Below are 11,884 nucleotides of genomic sequence, written 5' to 3'. Positions count from 1 at the left end.
GTATATAGATAGATATAAAATATATATATTATATAGATATATATAATTAGATAGATAGATAGATAGATAGATAGATAGATATAAAATTAGGATTTCCCCCGAGAGGCCTTAATAAATTTTCATTTATTAAGGAAACAAGTACGTTGAACTGTCGTGGAATCTCTCTGCACAGGAGCTGACAGCGCAGATTTCTTGGAAGTGTCACATTCAGAGCAAATTAACACACAATTAAAAGCCAGTTTGGAGACAACTCTCTCACAGGCACCAAGCACTGGCTGTGACACAGAACATGAGACATCAGGAAGCACATTTCTGTTTATTCGCCTTTCTTCAAGAACTCTCACTCACCATCAGGCCAAGGAGTGCATACAAGATGTACAAGAGAAAGATTAAAAGAGACTTCTTTATCACTGTATTCTGTGGTAATAAAGGCCCACAGCCTCTGGGGTTTGTTTGGTTGGTTTGCTTTTTTTTTTTAAAGGATATGTTTTCACCCTGGCTGAGGTGTTACAGTTCAGAGAACAACCCGTTGTCTGCAGGAAATCTCTTTAGAAAATGAAAAGTGAGCACAGCTATTTGCTGGGCTGTTTTACTGAACAAACACTGCCAGCTGCTCTGAGAGCATTTTACCAGACACTTGCCAGCTCCTGAACCCCCCAAGTTCATAAAGACAACGGGAAATCCGACTGCAGAGTGACAGGGAGAAGCGGTCGGAGTTTCTCCCCTTCTCACAGCAGATTCCTGCCTGCTGCAAACTCGTGTTTCTTCACTTCAGCAGAGCTGTGGGTGACCTACAGCAGAGGTTCTGCCCTGGAACAAACAGCTGACTCCTCGTGTTAGTAACTTCCATATATAATACTAAAACCCAAGGTTTGTCTCCCGGCCTCCTTCACATGATGCCCTGCCTGTTCACGTCCACGTTGTACGCCGAGGGATTGGCGCAGCCCCGGCCGAAATCGATAAAAATGCCTTCGGAATCCGAGTCGATCGACTCCAAAATCTGATCCACTATGTTCTCGGGGCTGGAAGAGGGAACTGGAATCAAGGAAGGGTCTCTGTCCAGCTCGAAAGGCCTGTGTGGGTCGTCCATGGGGCGGAAGAGTCCTTTCTGCTGCTCGGCCGCGCCGAGCTTGCCGGAGCACTGCCCCGAGCCGGCGCCGGGCCGCTCCTGCTCCCCGGACAGGGAGCTCTTGGTGGTCGTCACGGAGCTCTTGGAGCCGTTGTCCATGATGGTGGTGAGGTTGGAGTAGCCCTGGAGCTCGAGGCAGGAGGTCATTTCGGACACGGAGTGCCGGCGGATGCCGGTGCCGTTGGAGGCCATGCCCTCGGTCTCGTACTCGGCCACGGGCGTCAGCAGAGGGTTGTTGTAGCTCTTGGACCTCACCACGGGGTTCTTGGCCAGCACGTCGCCCGACTTGGAGCGCCTGAAGAACCTCTTCTCTGCGAACACAGGAACACCCAGAGTCACACCCACAAACTCTACTTTTATAGCTCTAATAACTACGAGTGTTCAAAATTCATGAGCTTTTCCTGAATGACAGAAACTTTTACACAAGAACACATTGCACTGGTTCTGTAGGTCCACAGGCTTCAGATTTCCTGCTTTTCTTCAGCACACTGAAGCCCCCAAACCTATCTTTACAAATAACAGCTGAAATTCGCTTATATTTACACAACTTTACAACAGTAAATATTGTGGGAGAGGTGACATAAAATCGTAAATATTTTCTTTACACAAGAGCAGAAAGTGCAGTTCTGCTCTTGTTCAGGCTCTAATCACTCATTTCCGGCAGCTGAACTTTAAGTCTTCCACCTACCCTGGGAAAATCAAGTCTCTTTAAATTTGGGGCAACGAGGATTGAGACAGGCAGTCTTTCTATTGACTCTGGAAAAATTAGATTCAAAGCATCATTCAGAGATCACACGTGGGGAGAGCACCAGGAGTGTTTGGGAATGTTAACTGGAGGGCAATGCCCACTGAAACCTATTTTTGGAGAAAAAAACCTGCACTCAAGCCAGTGACTGCCCGAACGCTGCTGTTAAGCAAGTGGGATTTTTCCAAAAAATAGACAGCAGGTGGCAGCACGGGAGCACAGAGCTCCTTCTCCAGCGGTGGTTTAGGGCTGGAGTGCTCTAAAAATCACCACCAAGCAAACTTTGTACTCAGACCCACCCGTGCCAACAAAAGAGAAAGTGGTGTGAATAATAGGTCTTCTTCTTTGGAAGCTTTCTTTTTGCTTCTCTCATTTTGCCAATCCATGAAAGGGGCATGCCTGGAGCAAGGGATCAAAACACCCTCTGAAGTCAACCACAGGCACTGCAAATACACTGTCTGCTTTTAAATCAGGATGCTGGCACATGTTCCCTGCAAACCATGCAACTTCCTTTACAAATGCCAGTCTCATAAAATTATATGTAATTATGTGCTTATCTAGACACAAAATCCAATCATATGCTGTACTACTAAAAAAGCCAGTTTCTGTACTTAAAACTGTATTTTGCAGTTGTGCCTGTGACAGCAGTGAAACATCTGAACCAAGTTCACTTTTGGACTTTTTCTGTGTTAGGAGTCTGCCCTGGCAAACAGAGAAGGTTTCCTGGGGCTGCCCTGCCACAGGAACTCTGGCTTTTGGTCACAACATGTCACGTTGGACAGAAGTGGATGCATCAGTTTAAAAGCAGCAGAGGCTCCAGCCCTCAGCTTCCTTGGATCCAGGCTCAGTGACTGCAGTCAGACCTGTTCAAGGGTTCTGCTACAGCTCCACACCCCAGACCACAGCAAGAGGCCCACCAGCACCTTCCTATCTTCTGCAGTCATGTAATACAACATTTATTTTCTAACAGTTCACTTCACTGGTGTTTTATTCTCTTTGGGCGAGTTTTTTTCTGTCCTGACATACAAAAGCTTGTGTTGAGAAAACTGTCAATTTGGGGCTCCATTTAAATGCTTGTGGCATTTTAATGCCAAGCAATGAATACAAAGTAGTAATTCTGAACCATTTTCCATAAATAACTGGCCTCTATTTATTCACCTAAAAGTGATTTGTTTCTTAAACTGCAACACAACCACTTTTCCACTCAGCTTCAAGGGAAAATCAACTTCCTTACTGACCGTTTCTGACAAGCAAACAGATTAAATTGACTGCACAGAAAACACACAATTGAACTTATTTTCCCCTCTGTTTGCTCTATTCAAGCAGGCCATCACAGCATTTACATTAAAATACTCAGGTACTACCATTTACACTGGTTGTATCCCCCTTGCATTTTCAACAGACCCAATCCCTATGGGGGATATTTGAAAGGCCTTCCTTCATGTTGGCCAAATCTTGCCTTCCCAGAAGTCACAGGATGCTTCAGAGCTCGAAGAATCACAGAAAATAAGCTGGAGGGGACTCCAGAAGGTTCTGCCTCGGCCTCTGCCCCACGTTTACCCCCCCTGCTCCTTATGGATGTTGATGTAGGTGACGTGTATAAAGTGCTTCACAGAGAAGATTTAACAGCCTCCAGAGGCAGTTCAGGTGACATTAGAGATTTTTCCTTCCATGTAACCTCAATTTTCCCTGCTACGTGTGGCTCACTCTATTTTTCTCACCTCCACTGGGATGGAGAACAACTTATTACCTTCTACTCTGCAGAAAGCTTTTACCTGTTTGAAGGCTTATGCATTAGTCTGCTCTAAGATAAATCCCTGCTCTCTTCCCTAATTTTAAGAGCCTTGTAGGATCTTTGTGTACTAATGAACACCAATGAACCACCGAGCACTTCAGAGGTGGCTTCTTGCTTCTTCCTCTCCCTGTCCATAAAACACCCCGTGTTAAAGCTGTCTTGTTAAAAGGCAGAATGGAAATGCTGAACACACTCTAGATTCACTTTTACTGATTTTTATTACTGAGCACTGCTAGGATGATCTGTTTTCATCTTCTGCCGCCGGCAAGTTTCACTGTGACTCTGCACATTGCGAAGGGCAGGGGCGTAGAAAAGGAGCCTGACTGCCTCCTGTGAGTGCTGCAAGGTGTCTCTTGTGAGGATCCTGGCCCTGTACAGAGCGAGGTTTTGGGGAAGCCTCTGTGCTGTGCCAGAGGGAGCCCAGATTCTTACCCAGGATGCAGGAAGAGTGCGTGAAGGGTCCGTCGCTGGAGTACAGACCGTACGTGCCCAGGTAAGGAGACACGACCTTCTGGATCAGGGATTCCAGCTTCAAGTAATCTTCAGTCACACCTTTCGACTCATGGACCCCCTGAAAAAGAGAAAACACCCAGGATGAGCCCCCTCCAGCCACAAGCTTTCCTGGCTCACCGGGGTAAGCATTTTCACTGAGCCATGGCCAAGGTGCACTGTGGTGTGATCTGGGTTTGTTCCCACAGCTGATTCCTCTCACTGCAAAGCCAAGAGATGTGAGCCAGGCCAGAGCTATTTCCAGGGCATTTTAATCCAGGAAGGTGCATCCTCCTTAGTGCAAAGGCACTCAGGGAGGATGGAGGGTCTGGTCCAGTGAAGAGGAATTAGAAACATCCCAGGACTTTTTGCTCATTTACACTGGTTGTATCCCTCCTGCATTTTCAACAGACTGAATCGCTATGGGGGATATTCAAAAGGCCTTCCTTCATCTTGGCCAAATCTTGCCTTCACAGAAGTCACAGGATGCTTCAGAGCTCAAAGAATCATAGAAAATAAGCTGGAGAGGACTCAACTCCTGAACAACAGCGTCTGGTACCACAGGGTGTCACTGCCACCTCAGCCACACCAGCAGCATTAAGGAAAAGGTGAAACTGAGACCCTCGGAATACCCTCCAGGGTATTTTCAACAATGAATATTTACAGTGAAGAAGCTTCTTCTCCTTCCTCATCCCTTCCCAGGCAAAAGTCACATTATAATTAGCATGGTAAGAGTCACCCACAGGGAAAATCTTTGGCCTTTAGCTGTTAACTCTGCACTTCCACCCACAAGTGGGCTTGTAAGGCTGCAGAGGTGATGGAAAAGCCCTGCAGAGCTGTTATTCTCCCTTTGTGTGCTCTTGCACTGTCTGAGCAGAGCCCTGCACGCTCACGTGCAGGATTCCTCCTGCAACACAGAGCAAATTCACATCTTAGTGTGTTGCTATGGGGCCATATGCTTGACACATCATGTTGCAGAATTTAAGATCCTAAATGCCACGCTCAGCAAGAGCTCTGCTTGAATTTTGCAGAATCCCAGATTTCATAACATGCCCCTGGAATCACTGTAAGAAGAAAACACGCTGGGATGAAAGCCTCCAGAAAGCAATATGCAGATCAAGTGAGTAAAATTGCAACACTTCCTTCGGCATGTGAAAGGATCCTGACGTTCAGGATGTATTCACAGTTCAGTATGACTCATTAACCAGAGTCTGGGGTGACTACCAGAAGTGTTTGTGAATGGCTGACTTCACCCCTCGGCTGCTCGTCGCTTCAGAAAAGTTTATGAATGGAAAATGAGAATCTGAATTTGGACACAACTGGATTTTGGGCAGAATTTGAATTCCATGTGGGTCACAGATTCACCTCATCCCCACCACTGCTGCCCTGCAGCTGCTGTGCCTGGAGAGCCCATGGGCTCCTTGCTCATGGGAAGCACCCTCTTCTCTCAAAATCCCGACTCCAAAATCACCTGAATCAGCTGCTTCTTTAGCCTTGCCCTCAACCTTCACCCCTGCTCTCCCCAGAGCAGTGCTAATCCCCACCCCCTTTTCCCTTCACCCTCTTTTAGTTCACACTTTTGCAGTGCAGAGGCCACAAAACACCACCTTTACAGCATAAACCCACCCAGCACTGCCACACCCTGCCACCAGACTTTTTCCTCAGCTCTGCATCCACGGGATGCTTTTAAAAACCTACTGAAAAGTCACAAAACAACAGCTGGTGCCTGCTGGAGCCCTGCTGACTCCTCTTCTGCTCTGCACCTTGACACAAACGTGCTGTGTCCACCTGCAACATCCTTCCTACTCTGGCCATTGTTCCTGCAGTTCCCTTAAACCATTTAATTGCTGTGGAGCTTCTGGGAGAGCAGGAGTGTAAAAGGCTCCTGAACTTGTAAAAGAGTGGTTTTCCTGAATTTCTTTCTGCTGTGCTGTTCAATGACAAACACGCCCTGGGCCTCTATTTAACCACACACAAGTACATCCTAAAGTTTCAGCTTTCCAAACCCAAACTTTCCATATGATCTGAAGGACACCATCACTTTATTTATGAACCAGCCCGGCCCAAGTAGAAAGTTTAGGTTTGGAAAGTTTGAAATAGCCCTTGATGGCACCATATGGGGCCAAGGAGCTTCATGGGGAAGGATGGACACCCCCTAAAGCAGAACAGCTTCTGTTTTGCTTTATCTGCCAGCCCTGAGAGTGCATTTAAACTTTTATCTCTCCACCAGAGGTTTCTACCCCATCCACTGTGCCACAGGCAAAATGACTTGTGTGACACCAAATTCAGTGGGAAGGCACTTCTGGTGGAAGTTCAGGAGAGAGGAAAGTATGGTTAGAATACTTTATATAGATATAAAAATATAAATATTTCATGTATCTGTGTGTAAAGAAAGATACATCTAGACTTTATACATCTATTTACATCGATATCAATATATACTCCAAGTTACATGAAGTCCTTTTTAGACCCTTCACCAAACTTGTAAGTGATTGTGCTTATAAAGGCAAAGTTAGATTTAGAGTTAAGCCAGCTTGGAGTAGTTATTCGTGCCAAAATAGTTCATGAAAAACTGATGACAGGACTTAAAAGTCACGAATAAAATAACAACAACAACAACAACAATAATAATAACAATAATAATAATAATAATAAAAAATTTTGCTGTTATTTTGGCAGCTCATGGTTCTTCTTGTTTTTGCTTGATGCCTTACTGGTTTGGGATGTCACTACAGAGCAACAAAGCAAAAGTCATATCTAGCAGGCTGGCTGCTCAGCTGGCAGGAAGCTCCACCACAGTTTGGAGGAAAAAAAGAAAACTTGGAGCATTATCAGTAAAACAGAGACTCTCCCTTTATCTTTAATGCAATATTTGCTCTGCAGACATGCAAAAACTTGCTTTAAAAGATAACTGTGACCTTTCATGAACCCAATTTCATTTTAGCAGGAGAGTTTCGTGCTTCTCTGTGAGTGTGAGATGTATCTATTAAATTCCTTTCAAAGGCCTTGCCTGACCTATTTATTTCTCAGTTGAGGGCCAAAATAGCTCAATATCAAATATCTGCAAGTACCTTAGCACTTTTGGAAGAGTGGAGCTGCTGGATCAAATCCTCATCTCAGTCACACTGGTTTGAAATGCAACAGGAGTCACATCATTATCTCTGGAAGGATGACAATGTTATATTATGACAAGAGCCTGCCTTGCTCTCAGGGCATGGAAAATGAGCATTTGAGTCCTGAATAAGTGAATATCATTGCAAATGGAGGTCTATCAGGAACAAAGACATGTATTTCTGCATTTAACACAGTATCCGTGTCCCAAACTTCATTAACCTGTAATTAAATCATTTAGGACCAAAAAACTGTATACAGTAGTTCAAAAGCATTAAAAGGGCCCTATGCAAGATTATTTTTGCTATGTAAATATATAAGTACTCCCTGAAGGGCCATATACCCTGAAGACTACAGGTTATTGATGCATCTACTTTATGAAGATGCTGCCCCATCTGCTGAACTGCTGGAACAAAACTTTTCTTGTGCTTGGGGACAAAACCCCATGAGTCAAACCCATAAGTCATTCCAGCAGAATGGACCCTCTGAACTGCTCAGGTTTCTGTCCCTGTTAATTCTGTAAATTAACCACAAACTCCTACTGTGTTTTTAAAGGGCACAAGGGCTTCTTGCAAAAGCACAGAGGAAAGAATGAACAGATGTGTTCAGAAGAATAGATGGGGGGTTTTGCAAGGTCACAGTCTCCTTTTTTCATGTGTAGAATCAGAGAATGTTTTGGGTTGGAAGGGACCTTAAAGATCATCCAGTTCCACCCCCTGCCATGGGCAGGGGCACCTTCCACCAGCCCAGGTTGCTCCAAGCCCTGTCCAACCTGGCCTTGGACACTTCCAAGGATCCAGGGCCTCCCCACCCTCACAGGGAACAATTTCTTCCTAAAATAGGACTTCTCTACAGAATGTCTCATATATGGCAAGAGACCAGAACCCAACCTCTGCTGGCTGTTCTCTTTGCTACCTGGCTGCTTTTCCTTGCTGCCTGGCTCATGTAACTCCAGTTCAGTGTCTGAGCTGGATCTCCACCTGGTCATCACTCCCTCATCACTGATTCCTCTCGTTTTAACCCTCGGCTTTGTCCCCTTCACATCTGCTGTTCCAAGACACCCCACATCCATCCTGAGCTCTTCTTTCAGGCCCTGGGCAAGCCCCCTGTCATCTGCTGATCTCCTCTGCCACATGAGCCTCTCTGCATTCATCTCTACTGCAGCTGCTTCAGCTCTGGCTGGACAACTGCCCATTGTCCAGGTAACTCTTCACTCATCTGTGTCTGAAAACAATCATAAAGAACTCTTAAACACCAAACTGCTTTTAACTGACCAGCAGTAACTCAGTGTTTTGCTGAGTGTTTATAAAAACCACAGGTCCTCTGTGGTTTCCAGTTCTGACTAAAAGCACCCACCACCAGTAACATCTAGAAAACTGCTCGGTTCCTTTTCATTTCCCTCTTGAGCACAGAATACTGCAAGATCATTAACCTAATAAATCATACATTAAAAAGTATCAGCAGTGTCTAAGGGTGCCCTAAAAACTGGCTGCAGTGGAGGAACCACTTCACACCCACCTGCAGCTCGTGGATGTGCTGGAGTGTGCACTGGCCATGGATTAAAGGATGCAGCACTCAGACTGAGTGCTGAGCAGCACCTGTACATGAATAAGTATCAGTGCAGAAGGCTGCCTTCTGTTTCAACTGGCAAACTGCTGCACAGCTTTTAAATTAAACAAACAAATGAAGAATAGAATAAAACATAAACAAAATCTGTCTTTCTCCAGCCAGGGTGGGCAAAGCAAGGCTTCTGGAGCAAGTCCCACCCTCTGCCAGGAGCAGACACAGCACTGAGGGAGGCACAGAATATCTTGGTCCTTGACACAGGGAAGGGAAACCACAGGGAAACCAAGCAGGAACAGCTGTGAGCCAATCCCTGGGTTTGGGATTCCCCAGAAGCCAACTTCTGGACTCAGGAGAGAAAGGAGTAAAAGACAGACTTCTGGATTATTTAATGATCATTTCAGCAATGATCACTTCTGGTAACTTGATGGACCAGAAGGGCAAAGCCCTCTGCCCATGGACAAGAAGTACAGCTCAGCTCATGGCCAAATAACACCCCCTGACCCTCACTCAGTCTGTGGGGCACCCTCAGTGTGGGTCCACAGGGGCACCTTGGTGGCCGGACTCATCCTGCTCAGCCAACAAGGAGCTGGAGGAGTCCTGACCTGGTGCTGTGTGACAGGAAACACACTGCCAGAAGCATTTACAGGGTCAGGCCCCAGAGCAAAGTGAGGTCCTGGCCTCATGTCTTAACCACACAGGAAAACAGCTCAGAAATGTAACTGCTTTCTGCTCCAAAGCAGCAGATTCCTCTGAGGGAAGAAAAAGGCATAAAGAATCCCATTTCTTTCTGTCAGTGACGAGTCAGATCAATATGACTGAAAGAAACACTCATGCAGTGGTGATAATCTGACACATACTGGATAATAATAGTTGCCCAGCCAATCCCAGGGAAAACTGAAATTAGAAGTCACAAGACACACCGCAAGGCAGACACGGAATAATATCTGGAGTGAAAACACACATTATTCAGCCAGCACTGCTGGAGAATTGATAAGGGCGTGCAGGATGCAGTGAGACCACAGAAACAGTGAGAGCTGCTGCTTGGTTGTGTCAGAGAGACAAGCCTTGCTCGTAAGAGCTTTGGAAAGCAGTGCTCTTGGAGGCTGTGACTGCTCCTTATCCCACTCTGGTGCAAGTAACAACTTTCTCTGCATCCCATCTGGAACCTGAGCAACACAGACCAGCCCCACCCCAGGGCAGGCATGGGCATAAATGGGGCCCCAGTCCTTGCCTAAGCCTTAAGTTATGCTCTGGGTCACATTCTGGATGGAGGTCTGCAGCCCTCCCTCTGCCTTTGAACAGATGCATGCACACACTTAAAGGCTAATAATCCAATTTTTACTGATCTTGCAATGCTCTCGGACAAACCTATGGCAGCAAACTTATCTTTTGGTTTACCTGGTGGAGAAGAGGCTTCAGGAGTCGTCCCCAGGTGTGTACAGCTGTTGTTTTCTCTACAGCACTGTGGCCCTTTCATTAACTAATCCCATTTTCAGTGGACATGCACAGCACTCTACTGAAAAACAGAGACCTTGCTCTTATACCCCCTGGGCTTCCACACAAATCAGAAAGCCCAAGCAGAAGGAGGTACCTGGCTCCTTCCCCTCCAAATGCCCACCGTGTTCCCTGGAAGCCAGCCCTGCAGAGCCAATCCCCCAGTATTACACAAACAGAATTACTTTTGTGGAGCAGCAGCATCTCCATTTACACACGGAGCAAAGTAAACCCATGGAGGTATCAGATGTGATAATGGATTCTCTTCAGCCTTTGCAATCCTGGCACCGAGGGTAACACAGGGCACAGGATCAGCCGGGCAGTGTCAGACTAAAAGTTTACTAAATTCAATGTTTTCTTGCTAACAGTGGTAGCAGGACAAATGCACAAGCAAAGGAAGGAAATAAGTCATGCTCTGTGCAGGCTTTCTTGCAGAATCTGTTGGTGCTTCTGGCAAACAGGGATGCAAAAACCTGCTGCACAGGAGGGACTTTGTGGTAGCCCTTGAGCATAAACAATCTGTGCTAGAAATTATTTAACCATCAAGATGAAGATGGTCAATAATTGATAAGAGTAACTGGTTTCCAGAAATAAAGAACCAGCTTAACTACTGAGTCCTCTGAACATGGGAGAGGATGGACTGTTCTGCTACTTTTGCGAAGTGCTTTTCTTGACCCCTTCTGCTCAGTCACCTTCACAGTCACACAGTGCTTCCTGATGTTCAGAGGGACCCTCCCCTGTTTCAGTTTGGGCCCATTGCCTCTGGTCCTGTCACTGAGCACCAAAAAAAAAGAGCTTGGCTTCATTTTCTGTACATTCCCCCTTCAGGTGTTTGTAACAATTGATAAGATGCCCCTGAGCCATCTCTGCTCTGGGCTGAGCAGTCTCAGCTCCCTCACTCTTTCCTCACGTGAGAGATGCTCCTGTCCCTGTATCATCCTCATGGTCCTTTGTTGGATTGTCTCCACTGTGTCCATGTCTCTGTTGTGCTGAGGAGCCCAGAACTGGACACAGCAGGTGTGGCCTCCAGGAGTGCAGAGAAGAGGGGAAGGATCACCTCCTTCAACCTCCTTCTATCCCACTTGTCTGTGTTTGCCAGGCTAGAAAATGTCAGGTACTTCCTCCTGGGTTTCCCTGATGACTCAGGCCACTTTCATCCCAAGCAGACAACTCTGACATTTTTTAGCCCTTAGGAAACAGTTTCAGAACAGGAGCAAAACTGCTTCAAGGGAGGACTAAATTTTGCTTTGTCAAAGCCTGTGTTGACTAAGCTGAACCTGATCTGCTTGAACTGTGTGTGCCCTCTTCCCCGTGGGGGTTTCTCTGCTGCAGTCCAAAAGCAGAACAGGAAAATGTGCCTGGGCTGGGAGGAAACAGAGGTCACACCTTTTCAGACTGGCACAAGCTGGAAGAAAGCAGTTTGCTCTCTGAGAGGGCTCCCTGAGCCTGGTGCAGGGGACTGAGAATTCACAATGAACCCATTTTCAGTAAACCTCTGTTTTGTGTTCGCAAACAGGTATTACCTCACGGCAAAGAACACAGTGGGAAAGGCAAG

The 11,884-nt window shown here is 46.3% G+C and overlaps 1 protein-coding gene across 3 annotated transcripts in view; it reads right to left on the bottom strand.

Moving 5' to 3' along the window:
- Positions 1-294: 294 nt before the first annotated feature.
- The window catches only part of PRR5 (proline rich 5), a 73,636-nt gene continuing 62,046 nt past the window's right edge, over positions 295-11,884 (bottom strand). For all 3 annotated transcript variants that reach the window (XM_027702503.1, XM_027702504.1, XM_027702502.1), the window contains 2 exons: positions 4,102-4,240; positions 295-1,440 (listed from right to left, as the gene is read on the bottom strand). In XM_027702503.1, coding sequence (XP_027558304.1) covers positions 890-1,440; positions 4,102-4,240 — 690 coding nt within the window. In that variant the 3' untranslated portion in view covers positions 295-889. The remainder of the gene's footprint in view (positions 1,441-4,101; positions 4,241-11,884) is intronic.

This window comes from Neopelma chrysocephalum, unplaced genomic scaffold (genome assembly GCF_003984885.1).
Source record: "Neopelma chrysocephalum unplaced genomic scaffold, ASM398488v2 Primary Assembly neopelma1_188, whole genome shotgun sequence".
NCBI lineage: Eukaryota > Metazoa > Chordata > Aves > Passeriformes > Pipridae > Neopelma > Neopelma chrysocephalum.
Note: the sequence above shows the minus strand (reverse complement) of the source record. Positions and strands in the feature narration are given on the sequence as shown.